Genomic DNA, 23,911 nt, shown 5'->3' on the forward strand with positions numbered 1-23,911 from the left:
GCTGTTTCGTCAGTGTGGCGGCGGGGAGAGTGGAGATAATGTGACCACAGGTGTGAGCACGGTGGCAAAGGTGGCAAAACAAGAATCTAGCTGTTTCTGAAACCTTGGCTGGATGCTGCCTGTGCAGAGAGCGCCACCTGCCCTGGGGAGCCCACAGGCCATGGTGTGGTTCCTCCTGTGCGGTGCGCTGTCCTGCCCCTGTTGCGTCTCCCCCGGGTGTAGATCTAGCAGCAGTTAGGAGGTTGTCTTGGGAGTTTCACTGAAACTTCCTACTATATGCTCTTGCATATAGTAGGAAGCTTCACCTGCTGTGGCAAGATTTTCTTCCTTTACAGAATTGTGGGCAGGACAATGTTCGGAGGCGCTCTCTGGGACGCTGCTTGGAATTCTTAACACCTGCCATCTTTCCATGTAACCCTTGCGCTCCCATGTGCAGATGATGCACATGCAGCACAGGCCCCATCTCTCCCCCTCCCTGCAAGGCTTCCATCTGTCTAGGGGAGGCTTCTTGTCTGAGTCTGGTGAGCGGTTCTGCTCTTTGTAGATGTTTACTATGTTTCCAGTTTCTTGATTTTTTACTAGAAACTATCTTGGCACATACAGTTTCTACATTTAGAACATTTTTTTTTCTATAACTCTGTGTTTGATTTTGGGGTATAGAAGTATTAATACCGTATGAGTCTTCAGCTTACCATCTCATGCTCTATCTGCAGTGTACAGAGGCCACTGTGCGCACTTGTCAGTGTTGGTTGGTACCATTTTTCATTACTTGATGTGATAAAGATTCGATTTGTTTTTAATTTGCATTTTTTGAGAACTTGGACCATAAACATTTTTTCACGCATGTATTAGTTTTATTTCCTCCCATGAGTTGCCATTCATGTTCTGTGTTCTTGTGCATTTCAGCATCGCTGTTGCTTCTCTCACAGCTGATTCCAATGAACTTTTTTCTTAGAATTCTTTTTTTTGTGATAGAAGGTACACACTGTAAATTTTATCATTGTAACCATTTTGGAATGTACAGTTTGGGGCATTAAGTACATTCACACTGTTGTGCAACCATCATTACCATCTCATCCAGAACTTCTCATCATCCCAAACTGAAACGGTCCCATTAAACACTCATCCCTGTCGCCATCTGCCAGCCCCTGGCCCTCACCCTGCTACCCTCCATATCTGTGAAATCTGACTGCTCCAGGGCCCTCACATACATGGAATCACATAGGGTTTGTCCTTCTGTCACTGGCTTCTGCCTCTCAGCCTGATGTCCTCCATGTTATAGCTGGTAACTGCATATTCTTCCTTTTTAGGACTGAGTAAGATCCCATTGTATGCATGTTTTGTTTGTCCTCTGAGCTCTTGCATATAGTAGGAAGCTTTTGTCAGCACCAGATGTGTTTTTCTCAGTTGATTTTTTTTCTTGCCTTTGTAGGCTATGTTTTTTTGAACATCTGTCACTTTAACATATATTAAACACAAATCTTTATCCATTTGGGGTTTATTTGGAACATGATTTGACACTGGACTTAAATCTTGGGAGCCAGAGTTCATCTGTAGACTCACCTTTTGCTCCAGACCATATAGGGAGCTCTTACCTGGTGGGCAGGAAGCACTCCCTGACCTATGTGACCTGTGCTCATGCTCTTCAGACCTTTTAAACCTTTTCTCTCCCAATGCTGTCTCTCTTCCATTAAATGCCACCACCCCATTTTTTTAAACAAATTTATTATTACAAGTGCTTAGATTTCTGTTCCAGGTGAGAAAAAAAGTATAGAAAAAAAGTATAGATCTCTCTAGTCAATGTATGTTATTTCTGCTAGTATGAATAGCATTTTTTGACACTTATAGGTGAATTTCTTGAGTATGTGCTGAGTGCCCAGGCTTCACCCTCCAGTGTTTACACATATTAACTCATTTATTTAATTCCACCAACAACCTTGAGGTAGGTACATATTAGGCCCATTTTTCAGGTGGATAGGAAGTTCCTTAAGCAAGAGATATTGTAGCCAATATTGTTGGACTGCTGCCATTGATCATGTGCTTTAAATGAAAGAAATCTATAACAATAAACACTAACATTTATAGCATTAACCATGTGCTGGATACTTTACAGGTATTAACAAACTTACTTTCCACCCTTTGAGGTGGGCACTTCACATATGTAGTACAGTGTTGAGTGACTTTCACTTGATCTTAGCCAAAAGGCCCAGAAGTGATTGTTGAGTGATTTTCAGATTCCTTATTTACAACCTGCTTCTGCGTATGATTTCATTATTTCTCTCCTGTGCTTTAAGATTGCTTTCTCTTTCCCTTCCAGGGAATACATTGATTCTAATTACAGTGATTAAAACTTCTTTGTGGCAGTGTGTTTGAGCTTTGTACCAGTTGCTGTGCAGGAGTCTACACCAGAGCAGGCAGCTGGTGGGTTGCTAGATTTGTTTGATGAGGTAATACATGCATAGAGCATAGAATTCAAAAGATGCAGAAGGATTTCCAGTGTAAATTATGTCCCCATCTCACCTCTGTTCTGGTTCCCAGACCCTCTTCCAAGAGGAAACCGCCTTTTTCCATTCTTAATCAGTTGTTTTTTTTCCAGAGGTAGTTGTATGCAGGCATATGGATTACACACAAACTCTTGTTTTATACGAATGGTAACAAAATATACAACTTGTACACCTTGTTTCCTTCCTTCCTTCCTTCCTTCCTTCCTTCCTTCCAAGATTTGTATTTATTTATTCATGGGAGAGAGAGAGAGAGGCAGAGACATAGGCAGAGGGAGAAGCAGGCTCCATGCTGGGAGCTCGATGTGGGACTCGATCCTGGGACTCTGGGATCATGCCCTGAGCCAAAGGCAGACGCTCAATCACTGAGCCACCCAGGCGTCCCTTGTTTTCTTTTTATTTAAGAAAATAAATATGTGACAAAAATGTTTTTAATGTGAAATTTACTCTCCTGATTTATTTTTTCATTTAATTTTATTTATTTGAGAGAGAGAGTGAGCGAGAGAGAGCATGACAGGGGAGGGGCAGAGGGGGAAGCAGACCCCTGGCTGAGCAGGGAGCCCGATTGGGGGGGGGGTGCTCCATCCCAGAACCCTGAGGTCACAACTTTTTTTTTTTTTTTTTTAGATTTTATTTATTTATTCATGAGAGACACAGAGAAAGAGGGGCAGAGACACAGGCAGAGGGAGAAGCAGGCTCCATGCAGGGAGCCTGACGTGAGATTCGATCCTGGGACTCCAGGATCACACCCTGGGCTGAAGGCAGGCGCTGAACTGCTTAGCCACCCAGGAATCCCGTGAGATCACAACTTGAGCAGAAGGCAGATACTTAACTGACTAAGGCACCCCTCCCCCTATCATTTTTAAACCTGTCTTTCGATAGTGTTAACTGTTCACATTGTTGTGAAGCAGAACTCTGGCCCTTGTCTGCTTTTGCAGAGCATCCTCCGAGCCTGTGGAATTCCCTGTTTCCCTCCCCAGACTCTGTTTTCTGAAGTTTTCGTTAAAAAATCACGGACACTGAAGAACACTTAAGAATGTAGACTACATGGAGACGCCTTTGTCTTTTCTTTAGCAGTTTATCATGGATTGTTTTGTAACAATTCAGATAGAGCTCATTCTTCCTAATTGCTGCACAGTGTTCTACATTATGGACATGGCATAAGTTACTTAATTGTTTCCTTCACAACAGCATTTAGGTTGTTTCTCATCCCCTAATATGCACAGTGCTGACCTTTGACCTCTCTGGAGCATCTTGCTTTAGATGGCTCTCTTACCTGTGGAATGTAATATGATTTTGTTTCATGGTCTTAGCTGAGAGACTTTTTTTCTTTTTAGTAGGTGAGTTTCTCACTTGTGTGTGCTGAAGATTTTATTTTAGTAATAATAACTCACTTTCATTGAGCACAGTCCACATGCCAGGAGTTGATGTAAGCAGTTTGCTTTGACTCCATCTTTCCACCTCTGTGAGGTAGGTGCTAATTTCGCACAGAAAGAGAAAATCACTTTCCAAACAGTAAAATCGAGGGCTGGGGTTTAACCTAACTGCCAGGACTTCAGAGCTCTTGTTTGAACTCCATAGATCTGGCATGCTGCTCTGTGACAGACATGTTTGCTCTTTGATGAGCTATTTTACACTATGTTATACTTTCTGTGTTTAAAGTGTTTTATTTATGTATTAATTTTTTAAAACTCTGGCTTGGTTTTCTCTTTGCTTTGTAGTGAGTATGTATGCTTTATAATAATTTGGTATTTTTAAAAACATTTTTCAGTGTAACTATGATTGTATATACTTACCCTGTATTTGTTTAGGGGTGATTAACCATTCCTGCTGTGATTAATGAGCAGTTTGGTACATTTCCAAAATATGGACATATGGAAATATGAATTTCCATATTTTGGAAATGTACCAAATTTCCATATTTGGTACATATTCCATATTCCTTTCTTCTACCTTCTGCTTTTGGTTGGAGCTTGTTTTGATATCAACATTTATAATGTTATGTGTACTAATGCCTCTGATACCTAATCAGTCTAAAACAGTGTGTTTGATTCCATGATAAGAGGGTATCATTGTTTTTATATTCTCTCCTGTTACACCTTTCAGCTTGATATTATTTCTGCTGTTTTAATTTATAACATTTACATTCTGTTCTATAAATCCCAGAAAGGAGCAGTCTTTAGGTCTACATCCTAAATGGACTAATTGCTCACTGTAAGTCTTTGGCTGTAGTTTGTGCATTCTTCTTGTTTGGCCGAACTTTATCATCTAATAGAGTTAATTCACCAAGGGCTTCTCCAAGTTCTTGTATGTTTAAGGATGGTTTTCTTTTTGTAATGTGCTTGATTGGCAGTATGGCCAGTTGTAGAATTCTTGGATCAGAAGACTATAAGTATGACCCCAAGTGTTACATGAAGTCATGCCAATGGCTGGGGCCAGCTGTACTTTCCTCATTTGAAAGGTATCAAAGTCTGTGCAGACTGCTGTAACAAAATACCACAGGGTGGGTGTCTTAACAGGCATTTGTGTTCTCACGGTTCTGGAGGCTTTAGGTCCAAGATCCCAGCGTTGTCAGGGTTGTGTCTGGTGAGGGCTCTCTTCCTGGCTTGCAGGTGGCCACCTTCTCGCTATGCACATGAGGTCTTTCCTCTGTGTTGATATGCAGAAACAGAGCTCTCAGGTATCTCTTCCTTGTCTCAGGAAGGCATTGGTGCTCTACTCTTACGCCCTCATGAAACCATGGTCACTTCCTGAGAGGCCATGTCTCCAAATATGGTCACTTTGGGGGTTGGCTTCAACATAAGAATTTTGGGGACACAGTTCTGTCTATAATAAAGGGTAATGTGGACTTTTTTGCCAAAAGGCCCAGAGAATTTTCATTTATTCTTCTTTTTTTCTTTTTGCAGCTTTAAGTATGTGATGTATGTCCGTATTTATTGACATGGAAAAATGTTCACACCGTATTGCTGAATGACAAAAAGCAGGTTTATTTATTCTTTTTATCTTTCTATAATCCTCCTATTTGATTATGGGGATGATGATTTCAGAATAGATATTTGAAGTTTTCGAGCTGTTCTTGGTCTTGATTTGTATCTGCTTTTGCTTTGTCTTTATGTCTTTCTGGGCATGTGTGTTTTGTCTGTCGTTCGTTTTTCCTATTTTCTCTTTCCCCTCTCCTTTCCTTTTAGCATTTCCACACGGTGTCTGGCTGGTTTCTGCGCACCCTTTCCTCACCTCTGAAGGGGAACAGTTCTTCCTGGACTCACTGTGTGTATGAGTTCAGGCTGGTTTGGGGACCGGGAGACCTCTGGGTGAAGCTCCCTTGCCTGCACTTTCCTGCCTCCTGCACTGAGGGCAGGTGGGGTTTGGGAGGCTCCTCAGGCTCTTCTGTTCAAACTGACCTTCTTGTTCCAAGCCAGGGCTGGCTGCTTTTGCTCCTCTGTGGAGAGCTCTATTCTTCGCCTGGGACTCAAGAGTCACTTGTGTTCCCTTTTAGTGTCTGTCTTCGCTTGTCTCGGTTGAGTTTTTTTCTGCCATTGGCAGCTTACTGCTGGTCTTTTCCATTTCAGGGTGTCGTAGGTGTTATGTTATTGAAGAAGGAATTTCCTTTTCTGTGACTTGTTCTTGTTTTGGGGTGGTTAATAAGAGCAGAAATGTTTAGAGAGGTCTTTGCCATCTTAAAGCTTTTAAGACCTACCTGCAGCCAGATTTAATTAATCACTGTAAATGTACTCTATCTGTAAAATTAGGGAGTTGTACAGCATCTTAATTAACATGCTTTTAGGTTAATTTTTTTATGTCTCTGATGTAATTACAGGAAATTTGGGTGAACACTAAATATAGCAAATGTTTTCTTACAGACAGAGCCTCCACTGAACACGCCAGAAAACAGAGAATATCTTGCTGAAATTATGTTTGAATCATTTAATGTACCAGGACTCTACATTGCGGTTCAGGTAAAAACAACGTTATTTTTACAATTCCCAGCACACCTTAGCTGTCTTATAGTGGAAGAAACAAACGGTGATTCCAAGGGCTCTCCATGGGAGAGTTGGGCTGTGTGTGCTTTCTTCTCCCGCTCCCTCCACCCACACCGGACCCCATTTGGGTTTGAACTCAAACGCTGTAGAGAACATGTTCTGTGGTTTATGTTTTTATGTTTACACTGTCCGTACAGTGTACATACAATGGCTGCTTTCACATGCATTAAAATCTAATGTGTTTCCCTTTAGGTGACAAGATTGGGATGTAGATGTGGGGTTTTTTTTTTTTTTTTGGCTTCTTTCACTCCTGATCATAATAGAGGAAAGATACTAAGGAGTCTATTTAAAAAGAAAATAAATGCCTTTAGGGGTTTATACTTGTAGGGGTCCCCCCGCCCCCCATGGATTTTGGGCTCCTATGGTTCTGCGAACTTAGAGAACTTCCTTTGAAGTTACTTGTTCACAGTGTGGGGGTTTTTGTTGGTTTTGGCCGTGGTTATTTGTCTGTGATCCTATATAAAGGAATTGGCCGAAATTTAGGGGAATAATGAGATAGGTGCTTCCCAAAATGTGTTCTGCATCGTACTAATTCCTTTTAAAGAAAAGGAAGAGGAGTTGCATAGGAAAATAATTTGGGAGATCCCATGCATGGTAGCCTGCACGTGGTGATTCTTAGTGAGTAGCATTAATTAGTAAAGGCCCTGAGAATGCCTGCATTGAAGAAATCTGTTTATTCCAACACTTCCAAATTTATTTAACCAGAAATCTCCTCTTCCCCTAGGTTATTTACATTGCAAGGAGTAGGGAGATGCTTTAGAAAACACTGAACCACAGCCAAGTGCATCAAGGCTGCCTGGAGAGTGTTTTATATAAGTATGGATTCTCAGGCTTCATCTCAGACCAGGGTTTCCGGAACGGGCAGTTCCGGCAGTTCTCTGTGATGGAGGCTGTCCTGTGTGTTGCAAGATGTTTAACATTTCTGGCCTCTACCCTCTAGAAGAAGCACTACCACAAGCCTCCCCTTCCCTAAGTGACAATCCAGACTGGTTCGAGACATCACCAAAGATTCCCTGTGGGACGACATTGCCCCTGGCTGAGAACCGCTGCCCTAGTCCTACCAAATTAGAGTTTCTGGGTGTGAGGCCTTGTAATCTGTTTTGTTTGTTTGTTTTTTAATAAATTCCACAAGTGATCTTCTTACTGCAGCCCAAATAAATTCCACAAGTGATCTTCTTACTGCAGCCCATCTGTGGACCCACACTGGGAATGTTCCTGGTAGTTTACACATTAAAATCTTCTTACTCTGTAGTGAAAGTTCCTTTTTCATGGGCTTTCCTTTGTAAAAATTTGATTTATTTTATTGGAAACTTGACCCGTCCAGTTTCGGTAGACTAATTTGTGTGTTGTGCAATTTGGAATTTGAATTTGGGGAGGGCAGAGATGGAGGGTTGGGATGGTTGAGAGTTACTTGGACTGAGTAAGGAAGAACTATGGATGAGCCTGAGAAACAGCAGCAGACTTGGGAAATTTCTCTGTGTGCCAACGGTTTCTGGGTCTTCAATCCAGGCAGTGCTGGCCTTGGCTGCATCGTGGACATCTCGACAAGTTGGTGAACGTACATTAACCGGGATCGTCATTGACAGTGGGGATGGGGTCACTCACGCTATCCCAGTGGTAAGCAGGACATTCAATGCTTCACTCTCTGTAGGCCTCACCTAATTTTGAGGTAAGGGAAGAAATTAAAGAAAAAAACTCCTGTAATTAAATGCTTTAAATGTCATGGCTGTACTCAGAAAAGGTAATAAGTTTTAAACCCAGGTAGATGAGAAAAGACAGATGCCCTTTAACTGTGGCATTGGCAGTTTTAAATTTGTGGTGGCAAATGTCTGCAGGCAGGATGCCGGCCGTGGTTTGGACTCCGTGGCCTCTGCTTGCTTCTCCAGGGGTAGTGTCACCCGTGGAATTTTCCCGGCTTATATGCCGCACTGCTGGGGTCAATATCATCTCGGATCTAAGCTTGTTGGTGTGATGCACAATCATGTGAAGGATTCTCGCTGTGTTCTGTGACAGGATATGTATGGGTTTGACCACTTATGCTTTAGAGGAATTACTTCTTGTTTTTTAAAAAATGTATTCAAGAACGAAGAAGGAGAGACTGTACATTTTGACTTGCAGAATGCTCTGCAGTGTCACTTTTTGGTTTTAATTTTCAAAACATTATAGAAGTGATTTCTAATTCAGGCTTCAAGAGACATTTGTAGTCAGCAAGAAGAAAAACCACATTGTCCCATGCTCCCTCCTGGGGCCATGAGAGGGTTAGGGTGAGACGGGGGCAGGAGCCGATGACACCTGCAAATCTGAGCTGGGAGCACCTTCAGTCCCCTCTCAGCACACTTCCTCCTTTTGTGTCATTGTGAAGTGTTAGTGCCACTTGATGTGTGATGTTGACTGGGAAATCCTGGCATCGGCCTTTGCTCTGACGTTGTGCCCTCAAAGCTTAGTGCAGACCAAGCCCTGGGGGTACATGTTGGAGGGCCTGTTGCTTGGCCCATCCCATGTCTTAAATGAGGAGAAGAAAACAAAACAGCTTTCACACCGTGTACGGGCCCACAGAGGAAGTGGTCCTAAAATTTTATCTGTTGTCTTTTTATCAGTTTTTTTCTGATTATAAAAATTACATTTGTTGTACAAAATTTGTATAAAACAGAGAAATGTGGAGAAGAAAATGATATGATCCATAAACCTGCCCAGAGAACCATACTATGCTTTTGTTTGGAGAGCTTTCCTGATTCTATTTCTTAGGTGCACACATATGCACATTTTAGGCAAAATTGGAATATTCTAAGTCTACTTTTGTATCCTAATTGTGTAATAGGATCTTGAAATCATATTTTGCTTATTGACTTATCCCTAGTGTTTTTTCTTATGGTTAAATATTCTGTAAAGAAATATTTAATAATTGCATGATAGCCCATCATATAGGTATGGGGTGTAATTCACTCATTTGTTTTCCTATTGTTGGACGTGTAGGGCTGTTTTTTTTTTTTTTTTTAATGTTTTTAATGCTGTGATGAAACCAATACTTAATACTGGTTAACTTCATTTTAGAAAATGTTACATGTAATGCATAGAAAATAATAATTGTGAGTAGTTTGTGTTAGCTAGTATTCTTGTGAGTTTAAGTTGATCATTTTATTTTAATAATTTGTGCATATCTTCTATTTCCATCTTAAAATATTTCACAAATATCTTGGACTCTGTGGAGAGGCCCAATCTTTTACTTCTAGAGTTCAGGTACATCAAAAAACACATGAGAGGATTTCAGGCACCTGTCCTGACAGCTTAACTGCTGACTGTGTTGTGTCTAGTGCTGGCATCATTAGCTCCGATCTGCCTGTGAGGTGAGGTGAGCTGGCAGCACAGAAGCCAGTGCTGTGATGTGGAACCTGGGGTGTCCCCTCTTTCTGCTGGACCCGTGGGAGGAAGCCCTCCACTCTGGCTACCAGCCCCCGGAGAGCAAGTGGGGTGTGGGCCCAAGCCTTGGCTTCCGAGCTGGGCTGGGGCAGCCTGTGCGTGAACTCCTGGCTGCAGTTCCCCTGCTGGCACCCTAGATGTGCAGCCGAGCCAGAGGGTCCCAACCCCTGACCAACACTGGCCTCAGACAGCACAGGGCTTAGGCTAACTTAGTAGAGTTATGCCTCACGAGTGCACCTCTTGGTGCACTAAATGGGACCGCATAGCAAGTACCGAGTACATGCTCCCGGATGGTGCTACGTGCCTGCCTTACTCTTTCATTACATCCCCCTTGTAAAGCACGTGCAGGACTATTTGCCCATATTGTGGGTGAAGGCCTTGGGTGACCTGGCTGACCCACTTGTCCGTGGTCACTCAGTCGTGGGACCAGGATTTGAACTCGGTTGTCTGAGTCTCATCCCTATGAACTTAACCAAATTGTTGACTGTTAAACAGAAGTAGGTTTATAACCAACTGGTTTAATAGTTTATAGGTAAAGCTTTTTCCTTTTTGTTAGAGGAACATAAAAGTCTCCTGCTCTGACAACATGACTTTTTGGAAATGAACTGGTTTTTCCTCTCTTTTTGTTCCTGATGTAACCATTTCAAGCCTTACGGAGAGTCTCAGGTTGTGTTCACAGAATGGTGTGGGCAGTTATTTGAAACAACCTCGGGCCCTGAGCACTGCTGCCCAGAGGCCCAGAGTGGGATTCTGTAAATGCTTGTTGTACCATGAGGGCCAGGAACCAGAGCCCTGGGAGCTCTTCCCTGCTGGAGTTACTCATTCCCATTGTTCTGCCTTCCTTCCTCCCCAGGCAGAAGGCTATGTCATTGGAAGCTGCATCAAACACATCCCGATTGCAGGTAGAGATATTACGTATTTCATTCAGCAGCTGCTAAGGGAGAGGGAGGTGGGAATCCCTCCTGAGCAATCACTGGAGACCGCAAAAGCCATTAAGGTAAAAACAGATGGGAAATGGGCCGGTTTGGGGGTGAGAGAGACATGTTGTTTGGACACTTCCCCTTGCTACTGTCACCCCTGCTCCCACCTGCCCTCCCCTTCCCTCCCCTCCCCTTCCCTCCAGAGAATGTGGGTTGTACTCTGTTTACCACTTGAGTTGAGGGGCTGAAAGCCTCAAAGCTTAGCCTTTTCCTGTAAATGTAAACACTGTAGAAGTTCCAGCTGTAAGTGAGGACAGCTTGGTAGCTGGCATTGAGCACAGGTGCACGGAGTAGGGCATCATTTAATTGGATGGAACCTTCAGGTAGTGGAGGGCACCTTCCCTCTGGGCTTCACGTCTGGACTAAGGAGCCAGCACCAACACCAACAGTATTGGGAGTTCTGCAGAGTCAGTCAGTACCCAGGCTGTGGTCTAGCACCTGTTGTGTGAGGTTCTGTGCCCTGAGAATTACAGGGGAGAGTGATACTGTTCTTAAATCTGAAGTAGTTAAACAAAAACCATCTGTATTTCCTAGACTCTGGTTATTCAGCTGGAGAAGTTACAGGAAGTTTTAGAATTTAAATCCGTACGATTAGAAGAAAAATGGCTCATTGGTTCTTATTTAAAAGGTCTATTTGACCTGACCCATCAGTTTAGTCTTTTTTTTTTTAATTTTTATTTTTGAGAGAGAGAGAGAGAGAGAGAGAGCAAGAGAGAGCACAAGCAGGGGTAAGAGGGAGAAGCAGACTCCTTGCTGAGCAGGGAGCTGGATATGGGGCTTGGTTCCAGGACTCTGAGGTCATGACCTGAGCCAAAGGCAGGTGCTTAACCGATGCCATCCAGGTATCCTCTGATGGACCCTTTTTGAAGTAACTTCTCTTTCTAGGTTTCAGAATCAGGACAAATTATTTTTTTAGCCAAAATGCAAGAGATTTTTAGTAATGCAAAAATAGTTATCATGGGCATGAAGAGGAGAGGGTCTTGTTTGTTTTTAGAGAGAAATGTAATTGTGAGGTGTGACATGTGATCATGAGCATCTCCCATGTCATGAAGGCATGCTTGCTGAGCACAGTGGAATTTAAGGGGAGGCCAGCCTGAACCCCCTTCCCTCCCATTGAAGTACCAGTAATAGGCAAGTTGGAAGAAAGTCACCAGAGAGGACTCCCACGTTTTGCATACCACTCTTGGTAAAAACAGTGGTACTTTTAGGACAGGGTCATTGGGATAGGCCAGGGCTCCTGCTAGTAGGGTGGCCAGCTGCCCCAGTGTCCCTGGGACTGGAGTGTCCAGGATTGAGTACTTCCAGGGCTAGAACAGTTTGCCCTGAGCAAACCCGAGAGCAGAGTTTAACAGAAGTATTATAAGACTTTGTTTTGAGACCAAAATATTTCCCAAGATTTTCCCTTTTTCTGTGCCTTTCTTCAATGAAAGAGATTTGGATATTTGACCCATGTTCCTTCATTACCTGTATCTATTACTGATGTGAATCAGGATCAGACTTCTTTCCCTGACATTCAGGGGCCAGTCTGGTGAGCATGAGAGTTCCATTTTTAGTCAAGATTTCTGAGTGAAATGACTTGTGCATCCTGGTCCCTGTGACAATATTTACTTTACTCACAGGCTGTCTGGGGTCCAGTTGTGATTCTGAAATTGCCATTTAAGTTATGACCACGTCCTGCTCAGGTGTGAAGGCCGGGAGTCTTCCCATACCCTCCAGATGAGCTATGCTGGCCCGGTTGTGTGGATTAGCCCAGCATTTGTTGTCGCCTCTCAGCTTCCTGTAAGGGAAGAGATCCTGGAAAGAGGATGGTATCCCAGTGCTGTGTGGCTACTGTGGCCATCTCCCATGCTCATGGGCAGGCCTGAGGCCGTGGAGCTCATGGCACACCATCCTTGCAGCATGAGTCCAGAATTTAAGACTCACACTGCCACACTGCACCTGGCTTTCCTACGGCATTTCGTGCCATCGGTTGAGCAGTTGAGATGCCATGAGGAACCGACCAGGCCTCTGACAGCTGAACGTCCTTGTCTCCAGCTTGGTAGATTTAACGTTGTATTGACTGATTCACCGTCTCTAGCATTAGGGAACCCAACGTGGTAACACACCTTGCCTTCTGGTCGTCTAATTCTGCTAGAGTATATTAAGGATGGTATTAGAATATGTTTTGGGGATTCTAAAACACTTTGAACTTAATATGAGGAAAACACCTGCTGAGGAACTTCCAAAATGTGTAATGAGCACCAGCTGTGTGCCTGACACTGTGCCAGGTGTTGAACAGCCCACGTGGCTCTGCCCACAGGAAGCTTACTTTCAGAAGCTGGTACCCAAGTGCCACCTGTTGGTTTGCTGAGGTTAGCTGTGAGGACAAATGGCACAGCCGGAGATTCCCAATTGAGCATTACCAGACGCTGAGGGAATGCTGTGTACGTTTCAGGTTGGCCGCTAATGCCAGGATGAAGATTATCCACAGGTTCTCTCTCTCTCTCTTGCAGCAGCATATAGGACCCCCAGTCCTCCTGGCTACATCTGACTTTACTATTTTTTCAGTGGCATCTATCACCTTATACTGTGTCATTTACTTATTTATTATGGCCGTTGTTCAGCTCTCAGAGTGTGTGCTCCTGGGGTCAGGAATTTGTGTGTATGCTTGTCCCTTTGAACCTCCCGTGTGCCTAGGCACCCAGTAAATACTTGTCACAGAGCCCATGGCTGTGCCGTGTCAGATTGCATGGCAGGTTAACAGCCACATCATTGGTGGTGGGCATCAGGATTAGTCTACTGCACTCAGCGCGGGTCTGCCGGTCCAGAGGGGGACAGCAGTGAGTGCCTGGGTCAGCACCATGGGGGACCCCAGAGGAGTAAGGAAAGATGACAGGAGACAGGACATTTGGTAGACATGTTTAGACATTGTTTCAGATGAAATGGCGACAAAATCAATAGAGGAAGGCTGAGATTTCTAGCTGAATTGCAAAGAAAACAGACTTGCATGTCCAGAATCAAAGCCCAGTCCTGTCTGCTGTGAAAGACAACATAGTGGGAGGCCTGATAACATGTCCACACTGGAGTTCTGCTGTGTTTAATGCTTGGGGTCACTGGGTATTTGTTGGAGGGAAGGCACTCTGCCTCATTAATCCTTTGTGACGTCTTTGTGTTCCTGGCTGCAGGAGAAATACTGTTATATTTGCCCTGACATAGTCAAGGAATTTGCCAAGTATGATGTGGATCCCCGGAAGTGGATCAAGCAATACACGGGTATCAATGCAATCAACCAGAAGAAATTCATTATAGATGTTGGCTATGAAAGATTCCTGGGGCCTGAAATTTTCTTTCACCCAGAGGTAAGGGGTTTGCCTTTTGAGTTTGCCAAAGTAAGGCATGCGTGGAGCAATACTGCCACCTCATGTGCGTTGAGATCAGCGCTGGGTGCAGGCCTGTCCTGAGGAAGACTGGCATGCGCGTGGGTGCTGTGCGAGCAACATGGCGCCCTCGTGTGGTCTGTCTGTCTGGCTGTTACAGTTTGCATCTGCACAGACATACCTGATAGTTAAATAGTGATCCATCATACATACCATAGGTGGTTGGGAAGAGTAATAGAAGGTAATGGAATTACAATCAGTCTCACATGAATATGAAAATTAGTTGGTCTCAGGGACCAAATGAAAGTTGCCTCATTCTTAAAAAGTGGGGTCACATAGAATCTTTCCCTCTTTTGTGACCATCCTTTCTAATGCCAGTTTCTAACCCAGGACAGTTGGTCCTGCAGGGCAGTTAGAGCTTCTGTCCGAGGAGGACCAGCCTTTCCACTAGTTACATTATCTCCAAGAATTACAGATGTCATCATTTTGACTATCAGTCACGAAGAATGATTACTTTTGCAGGATCAGTAATTATGAGGCAACATTTTAAGTTTTATTTGTATTCTGGTGGAAGTGGCACAAATGTCTGAGTTACTGTAATCTAATAACATGCTCGTTCACCTGTGCCTTTGGTGATACTGACTTAAAACAGACCTAAAACTGAAGGTGTCTGGTGAACAGCCAGAGAGTAACTAAATGTTACCTTCCTCCCTTGAGTCTAAAGTACCTTAAAGCTTTTCTTGATTTTTAACATGTGCTTAAAATGTAATTGAATTGTTTATACTTTAGCATATTCAGCTTATAGAATTAAGTATAAGGTTGTTCACTCAGTAGCTTGATCATGACCATGTCCGTTGCCTCATTTTAAAGCTTTTGTCATCAGGTCGGGGGCACCTGGGTGGCTCAGTTGGTTGTGTCTAACTCTTGATCTCAGCTTAGGTCTTGATCTCAGGGTCATAAGTTCTGAGGTCAGGTCGTGAGCTGGGTGTGGAGCCTGCTTTTTTTTTAAAAAAAAAACCACCATCATCAGATATGACACCCCTCCTCTGATCTCCTAGCCCACCACACTGATCTTTCGTTGACTGTGGTTTTTGTTTTTGTTGTTGTTATATCTTGGCTAATTTTTTTTTTAAGATTTTATTTATTTATTTATTCATGAGCGACACAGAGAGAGAGAGAGAGAGAGAGAGGCAGAGACACAGGCAGAGGGAGAAGCAGGCTCCATACAGGGAGCCCAATGTGGGACTCGATCCCGGGTCTCCAGGATCACGCCCTGGGCTGAAGGCGGCGCTAAACCACTGAGCCACCCGGGCTATCCTAATTTTTTTTTCATAATGTGTATATTCATAAGCATTTTCATTATGTACTCATGGTGTTTCTCCTTATATATGCACACCATGCACAGGCTTTTATAGTCTCTTATCAGCATGATACACCATGTATTCCTTTTTTTTTTTTTTTTTACACCATGTATTCCTAATGCAGGGCTGGTCTCTGTTCAATTTGATGATTTCCCTTCACTAAACCCACCCATCTCCTCTCTCGAGGGGATGTCTTCATCCTTAGACACAGTCACATTTAATTCATTTGACATATTATACATTCCAGTGTGAAGTTTTTAGGGGTATGGTAGATTCTGTGTCTGTTAAAGTTACTTTTTCAAAGAATTTTTCTTTTGTCCTATTGAGAGAAGTGTATAATGTTTTTTTTGTATTTATATAAAATTTAGTTTGCCAACCCAGATTTTATGGAGTCCATCTCAGATGTCGTTGATGAAGTAATACAGAACTGCCCCATCGATGTGCGGCGTCCACTCTATAAGGTATAAGCTGCCTGGGTAAGGTGCTTTGATTCACTTTAGCATTCAAGACTATCAGACATTTATGCAGACATTCCTATTGCACTCTTGTTTGATAGGCTTTGTTAAAGGCCAGTGTGAAGGTAAGATATTTTTCTTAGAGTGAGGATGACTTAAATATTTGGATGTATGACTCACTTAACTGGAAATATTTAAATATTCTAGTATTTTCTACTCTTACCTGGCAAGCTGTATTTTCCCTTGGACAACTTGACCATGTGTGTTAATTGAAAGATAAGAGTGATACTTCCCTCTTATGCTTTCCGTGAAATCCACTGGTCCTGTTTCTTGCATATTTAGGTTTGGTGCCAAGTGTGGTGTTGCCAGAAGAAGTTAGAGCCTGAGATGAAACAGTCAAAGAGAAAATGCTCATGTAATATTTTCTCCAAAATTCTTTGATTGCAAGGAATTTTGGAACTTGAAATGAGAAAAGCCCATGTAATTATAGGATAAAAGGAAATATTGCTGAGCCACATATTGAGAGCAGAACGTGGAGGTCTCTTGGTCTTTGTCATGAACTGACTTCTCCCTGAGTGTGTCCCACTGTCCGCCAGGGGCCCCGGCTCCCGCCTACCTTACCCATGCTCCAGGCGTGGCATGTGACAGGACAGAGAATCCGGCTCAGTGATTCTTGTTTCATGTGTACAATGGTTTTTGAGGAGAGTGAGGTAAATCAGGCTAGGTTCAAATGGAGTGATGTCTACAGTGTGTATTGTTCAGTGAGAAAGCACGTTACAAAATTTACACATGGTATTACCATGTGGTATAGAGTTTGTGCTCATAAGAAAACGATTTGAATGATTGTGCAGGATCTTTGGGGGTGAGGAATGGATAGCTTTTACTTTCTACCTTTTGTATTTTAAAATTATTAGAAATTTTCTAGTTAGACAAGCTGTATTTTTATGATTGGAAAAAATTCACTTTGTAGAGAACTTTTTATAGGTGAAAACAAAGTATAATTCTTTTTTATTTGTTGCATATTCTTTTTTTTTTGTTGTTGTTGTTGTTGCATATTCTTAACATCTTTCTCCTCCAGTGAAAAGTGCAAGGAAGGGGAACTGAAGGCAGACCAGGGGATTAAGGTGCTCCTGTTTTTACTGTGAGCATCACCCAGGCTGTTCCCCCTCCTTAACTCCCACTAGATGCTGCCGGCTATGCCATCTCCTCCCCGAAGGCGAGGAGCACGTGTGCACCATGTGCGAGTGTGCGCAGCTTCTGCCAGTTGCTGCGGATTGCTCCTCATGGGGTTACATTTCTCAGGACAGTTTAGTTCATGAGCAGTGGATTTCTAGGCTTCTTGAAGAAGAGATGGCCTCGGAGACTGTGTGGACCGGGCCCCAGAGGTGGGCCAAGTGGAGCAGATGGTGCTCAGGCTTTCTTTGGCTCCACTTGCCATCTCCTGTCATAGGACAGGTGCTGTAGCCCCAGTGACTGGGACTGTAAGGTTGGGCAGTGGGATAGTCTCTGCTGCTTAGAAAAGATGCGACCATCTTTTCTTTTCCCTGGGGTCACCTGGAGGAGTCGGCCTCTCGTCTCTTTCCTTGTGGGGCGCCTGCTGCTTCCTGTGACCAGTAGTTACACTGGGACGCCGTTTCCAGGTGCAGAATCTTTAAGTTGCTAACAACAGTGTGCTAATAACAGAGTCATCAGAGAGAAGGATTACAAGTGGGAGAGAGTATGACTTATAAAGTGGAGGAGGGAAAAGGAGTTTTGGGGGTTGGGAGTGAGAAAGTCTTCTGCAGAGGCTGTTCAGATCCGGATACTTTGTCTCCTCACCACTCAGGGGATCTAGCTTCCAGTTCTGTCTGCTTTTTAGACATTTCCAGGTGACTTCCCCATAGCTGCCACAGAAGCTACACATGTGTAGTCCCTGCTTACATTTTGTCTCCTGAATTGCTAAGTTGACCTCCCTGTCATCACCTGACAGAAAGGTTGGGCTGTATCACCAGCAGCCCCAGGCTGGTCAGACCTGGTGACTCTCATGGAGTGAAAGTGAGGAGATACCAGCTAGTCACTTCACTTCACGGTCATCCACCCAGGGGGTGAAGGTGGGTGAGAAGTGTGGGGAGACCTTCCCTTGGTGCTGGTGGCTGTGCCCATGGATGGGCTGGGGGCTGGAGGTGGTGAGCATAGAGCCTGTGTAGAGGGTTGGGCAATGGGATGCAGAGGCCGCTGTGCAGTGTGGTTGGGGGACAGTCAGGACCGGCAGTGACACTAATGCAAGGACATTAACCCTATTAGTATTTCTCAATTTATTATTATTTTTTAAGATTTTGTTTACGTATTTATTTACAGAGAGAGAATGAGTTGAGGGAAGGGCATACAGAGAGAGAATCTCCAGCAGATACCATGCTGAGCATGGAGCTGGCTGTGGGGTTGGATCTCATGATCCTAAGATCATGTCCTGAGCCAAAACCAAGAGCCGGTTGCTTAACTGACCAAGCCCCCCAGGGACCGCATACCAACATATATTTAAAGTTTCAGATTTCTATCAGTGCTGTGCTCAGGAAGTTGGAGAAAGTGCTTGAGCTTCTAAGTGTAATTTTTTAAATGGTAGGAAATTTCAGATTTGTTTTGTGCCTAATTGGTATCTGGGTGCCCCTTACCTTGTTCAGAAACAACCTTGAGCATCTCCATCTGTGAACAGATTTCTCTTGAAGAAATTACATTATTTGCATTTAGTAAATAGTGATACAAGCTGAGAACTGGATGAAACCTGTTCCTCACAGCCTTGTTGTGAGGTAGCTGTGGTTTCTCTTCCCGTGAGGTGGCCGCTGGTGCCTGGCAGCCCTGCTGTGTCCCAGAGGCCTGTCACGTGCAGGGACTTGGTCTTTTATTCCTCACATACGTGTTGAGGACAATGATCTTGTTTATAGATCAGAAGATTGAGCTTTGAGAGGAGTTAAGTGCAGGAGAGTCATGTAGCCACTTAGTGGTGCAGCTGGATTTTGAGACCAGGCCGCATCCCACATCTTTGAAAACTCATCTGTGTTTCACCACGTGACACTGAAAATTATGTCAAATGTGGGAGGGGGATGTCTCCAAAGACAGAAGCCCTGTCCCTGACCACCCTTAGGACTGCCATCTCCCGTGGCTTGGGAGGGGCCGCAGTTATTGTGTTGGTGCTGAGTCAGACTTGTGCACCCTCAGCCACCCGAGTTTTTCTGTGGTGGCCTCTGCAGGGTTATTGCAGCTGTGCAGGTGGCCTAGAATTCAAGTAGGTTTGATTGGGGGCAGGAGGCACTGACCGTGCTTTTCTCCTTTGTCATGTGGCCAGGCTCTGTGCCCTGTGGGGAGAGGGGGACACAGAGGGCACCGCACCCCTTTGCTGCTTTCATGAGATACCGGAGTAGATTAGAATGCATCACAGGGAACCCTGCCCCTGAGATCCCTATGCTCAGTGAAGGTTTCTGTGTTTGCTCAAGGGACACATCGTGTGGGGCGGCACCACCTAGAGCATCGCCTTACTGGGCACCTACGCAGCGCTGGCAGGCCACTTCGGCTGTTCTCCGTGGCATCCCTGGGCTTGGGCGGTGGGGAGGGGTGACTGAATGTCCGCTGGGCACCCCAGCTCTACCTGGCCACCACAGAAGAGACTTGTTTCCAGAACACGGGGCTTGCTGGGTGCGTCGAAGTTTAATAGAGAAGCCTCCAGACACCTGCCAGGTAGTGACTGTCACAGCGCATTCTCCTCAGGGTGATTTTCCTGCAAAAGGCCAGATGGTAGAGGTTTCCAGCTTCCAGACCATCTATTCTGCTGCGTTTACTCAGCTCTGCTAAAGCTGCTGGGATGATGTGCGGCTGGCCAGAGGTGCTGTTCCCAGGAACTTGATGGAAATGGTCAGCCTGTTGGAGAGAGAATTGCTTCTGAAAGCCCAGCATCAGGACGCCTTCCCTACGAGGTCTCACAGGCTGGATGTCAGGTGTGGCCTCGGTGGGCCACCCTAAGGAAGGATGTCGTAAACAGTTCCTAGCAGGCTCCTTTTGCTTCCAGGCACTCGGGGCTCCCACCAGCAAAGGACAGAGTGGACTCAGTTTCCTGAGCTGCCCCTGCATGGTGTCATGAAGGGGTTCTCCTGGGGCTTTATGGTTTAGACTCATTCTGTTCTTTTGGTCCCGCTTTCCTCCCTCCCCTCCTGCTAAGTGTGGACTTGGCTTTGTCACGAGCCTTTCAGCTAAGCTTCTGTGTTCATGAAACGCACAGATGTGTGTGTTTGTGGGTTTGAACAACTAGATCTAAGATACTGTTAGTTGGAAGATGCACTGTAGACACTGGAGCAGAACAGGCAGTGGCCCTGCTCAAGTGCCATGAGGCAGCATCCTTCCAGCTCAGTCTTCCTGCTCTGCCACTCTCTTCCCATCACTGCTGCTGCTTCCCACCTGCTAGGCCTCCTTGTCAGAGGCCTCAGCACCTGCCACGAGCTCCAGCAGTGTTGGGGAGACCTGGTCCTCACCTACAGAAGCTCATGACTGGAAAGAGGAAGTATCCCATGTGCTGAGCCCTGAGGGACAAGCTGCCTAGGTGGGTACCCCCCAGGTGTAGGTGTGGGCTCCTGACCTCACAGCCACTGTGCGCCGTCCCCACCGTTCCCACAGCCTCACTCGGGCCTCTGTGGTGGCCAACACGGTGGCAGTAGGGCCCTAGAGACCTAGCAGAAAGGAGCACTGAGCTAGCTCTCGGCTTTAGGGGAAGTGGCCTTCCCTTTGGCCAGCTTGGTCATGGTGCTGCTGTCCAGCCCAGCTGGGCCAGGACTTCTGATGTTTACCAGATGCAGTCTCGGTGACCACAGGGGGTTTCTTGGAGGAAGGGAGTGGGGGAGGCCTGCTTTAGGCTCTGTGGAGACACCTGAGACATTCCTGGTCCTTGCATCGGCACCTCATGCAGGCCCGTAGACAAGAAAGAGGTGGTGGATGAGTCAGAATAAGAGGTGGCTGTAAAAATTTAGAATCCATAGAAACAAAACAGATTTTCATTTTTATCTTTATTTGCCTTTTAAAAGATTTTTATTCTTAAGTAATCTCTACACCCAACGTGGGGCTTGAACTCAAAACCCCGAGATCAAGAGTTGCATGTTCCACTGACTGAGCCAGTCAGAAGCCCCATAATTTTTTAGACAAAAGTAATCATAATCTATTTTTTTTTCGTCCTGGCCTGTAGAGTAAAAGGATAGGTGTTCACACGCCCCCATTCTGTGTTCAGCTGCTATATTATGGAGGTGGGGGCCTGGCGGTGGGGTCTCCCATGAGGGCCCAGGCTTGCTTGGGCCTGTGGTTACCCCAAAAGGCCAAGTCATTACAAGGAGCGGGTGCTTCTGGAAACCAGAAGTGCTCATCCCTGGCTGCCTGTGGCCAGCACCTGGAGTGCTAACATATCCACTTGCCCGGGTCCCACCCTGGAGATTCTGATAGAACTAGGCTGGGCCTGGGCATTGGGAATTTAAAATCTTCCCAGATGATTCTAATGTACAGCTGAATTGAGAACCACTGTTAGTGACTCGTTCACTCCTGGATTCGTCAGTGTTTAGTGACTTTTACGCTTTACTTGAGGGCAAAGCCAAGCTTGAGTTCTTTGTAGTGTAACTGGATGTCTTCTATTTCTGCTCTGTTTGTCAGCTGAGTGCACCACTCAATACAAGACCCTACTGTTGCTAAATTAGAAGATGTGAGTGTGTCTGAGAGGTGGTTCTTGTCTTTAAGAGCTTATTAAAAAGCTACAAATAATACTGAAATGATTCTAATGGAACCACTACAAGCTAAATGTCATTAAAATGAGTCATGCAAATTATGGTAATTGAGAGAAGGGACCGATTGCATTTAATTAGAGGGAATCCTGAAAGGCTGCAGAGGTGGCAGTTGAGCAGTGTCTGAGGGCTCGGCCTAGGGGGGTGGTGGGGGTGAGTCAGGAGACAGAACTTCACAGGTAGCAGTGGGAAGGAAAGCAGGGCAGGTGTTTCAGAAACCTGTTTTGGGTGGAGTCTAAGGAGGCACTGATGGTAGTCAGAAACAGATCTAGTCAGAAACAAATCTGGCAAGGCCAGCGATAAAATACTGGTAAATGTGCTTTAGCAGTGGGTTGGAAATTGTTAAAAAGTCTTATTCAATATGTTTGTCAAGCAGATGTGAATATATCTCGATATAGGTCAAGGAACAATTTTTCTGTAACAAATACCTTGAGTTGGGTATATATATTTTAATTATGGTAATGTCTTTTAAATCAGAGAAGCATGTTGCAAAGTAAATGAATTATATTTATCATTTTCATTCATTTTTTTTAAAGAATTTGTCTTTTTTTTTTTTTTAAGATTTTATTCATTTATTCATGAGAGAGAGAGAGAGAGAGAGAGAGGCAGAGACACAGACACAGGCAGAGGGAGAAGCAGGCTCCACGCAGGGAGCCCGACGCAGGACTGGATCCTGGGTCTCCAGGATCACATCCTGGGCTGAAGGTGGCGCTGAACCACTGAGCCACCTGGGCTGCCCTATTATTTTCATTCTTAATGTTGAAGAAGTTCAAATATCTTTAGTATTTACGAGAGAAAAAAAATATATTTTAAGGTATTATTTTTTCCATCCCTTTTCAAAATAGGCCTTTCAAAATAGTCAGATGAGATCCTGATTCAAGTCTGACATGTGAACGGATATGAGGGAAGCTGCTCTGTTTGGGGAAAGGAAGTGGGCAGAGAAGGTTCCAGAGCTCTGCTGGTTCAGCCTTGGCTTTATGCCTGTGTACCCCGTATCTCTCTGTGGTACATCCTGCTGATGTGGCCAGAGCTGCACAGTTCTCATGTGTCTGGGGAGGAGCAGTGAAACCCACCACTGGATATTGACTTGCCAAGCTGAGGACTTTCAGAAGCTCATTTTACCCGAGTGGTGAAGGAATCAGTGATGTGTCCACTATTCTGACATCTGAGTAGATGTGCACTGAGCACCTGGAGAAGGCCAGATGAGCTGTGAGGGCGCGGAAGGGGATGCTCACTCACTCCAACAGAGGGTGAGGGAGAGCTCCTGGTGAGCGGCGTCTGAACCCACACACTCTTGACGCACTTTTCTGCGATGGTGGACACGGTCTACATCTGTGTGGTTTAATATAGTTGCCACTAGCCACGTGTGGCAAGATGAGGGTGGAGAGGCGAACAGCCTGGAAGGAGTTGGGCAGGAGTCAGATTACAGCAGTCACAGGCAGGAAAGGGGTCACAAGGGAGAGAGAGGGTGTGCAGACATTCTTGGGAGACCTTGTTTGGAGTTGTTTCATCCCCCAGGTCAGGCAGCTGTTCACAGCCAGCCCTGGAGATTCACTTGGATTTTCTGTAGGACACTGGGTGGCATCCTGTGGCCCACGGTTTAGAAATAGGCTCGTTCAGACTTTGCTGGGATTGCAGGTTCCGCCCGAGAGTCAAGAAGCTCTTGTCCCTAAGGAGGGGCATTCCTTTAAGAATACAGTGCAGGTTGGTTCCCAGGGGCTCCTGACGGTGCTTCTGCCTCACCTGCAGTGAGCAGCTGTGGACGCTCCTCTGCCAGCATTCTGCTGTGCACTGCAGTGCAGCGAGCGGGTTAGACTTACACAGCATGGTGGGTAGGTGGCAGTGTCTGTCTGTCAAACTGGGTGAAAATAAGAAGAGTCTCCAGCCTAGAATCTGCTTAGCATTACAGGAATGTGAGTTTTTGTCATTTTTAATGCCATATTAGGTGTTAACTGAATTTCCTGGTAATACATACTTGATTTCAAGTCTTTCTGACTTAGGCTTCAGGTGGCAAGCAG

At 44.9% G+C, this 23,911-nt stretch overlaps 1 protein-coding gene across 8 annotated transcripts in view; it reads left to right on the forward strand.

The window, feature by feature from the left end:
- Positions 1-23,911, forward strand: part of ACTR3B (actin related protein 3B) — a 126,402-nt gene that overhangs the window by 81,380 nt on the left and 21,111 nt on the right. For 7 of the 8 annotated variants that reach the window (XM_072763217.1, XM_072763219.1, XM_072763218.1 and 4 more), the window contains 5 exons: positions 6,362-6,457; positions 8,051-8,158; positions 10,812-10,955; positions 14,103-14,276; positions 16,024-16,116. In XM_072763217.1, the coding sequence (XP_072619318.1) occupies positions 6,362-6,457; positions 8,051-8,158; positions 10,812-10,955; positions 14,103-14,276; positions 16,024-16,116 (615 nt within the window). Of the gene's footprint in view, positions 1-5,404; positions 5,486-6,361; positions 6,458-8,050; positions 8,159-10,811; positions 10,956-14,102; positions 14,277-16,023; positions 16,117-23,911 lie in introns of those variants that run through there. The other variant, XM_025993749.2, reaches the window with a different exon arrangement.

This window comes from Vulpes vulpes, chromosome 7 (genome assembly GCF_048418805.1).
Source record: "Vulpes vulpes isolate BD-2025 chromosome 7, VulVul3, whole genome shotgun sequence".
Lineage (NCBI taxonomy): Eukaryota > Metazoa > Chordata > Mammalia > Carnivora > Canidae > Vulpes > Vulpes vulpes.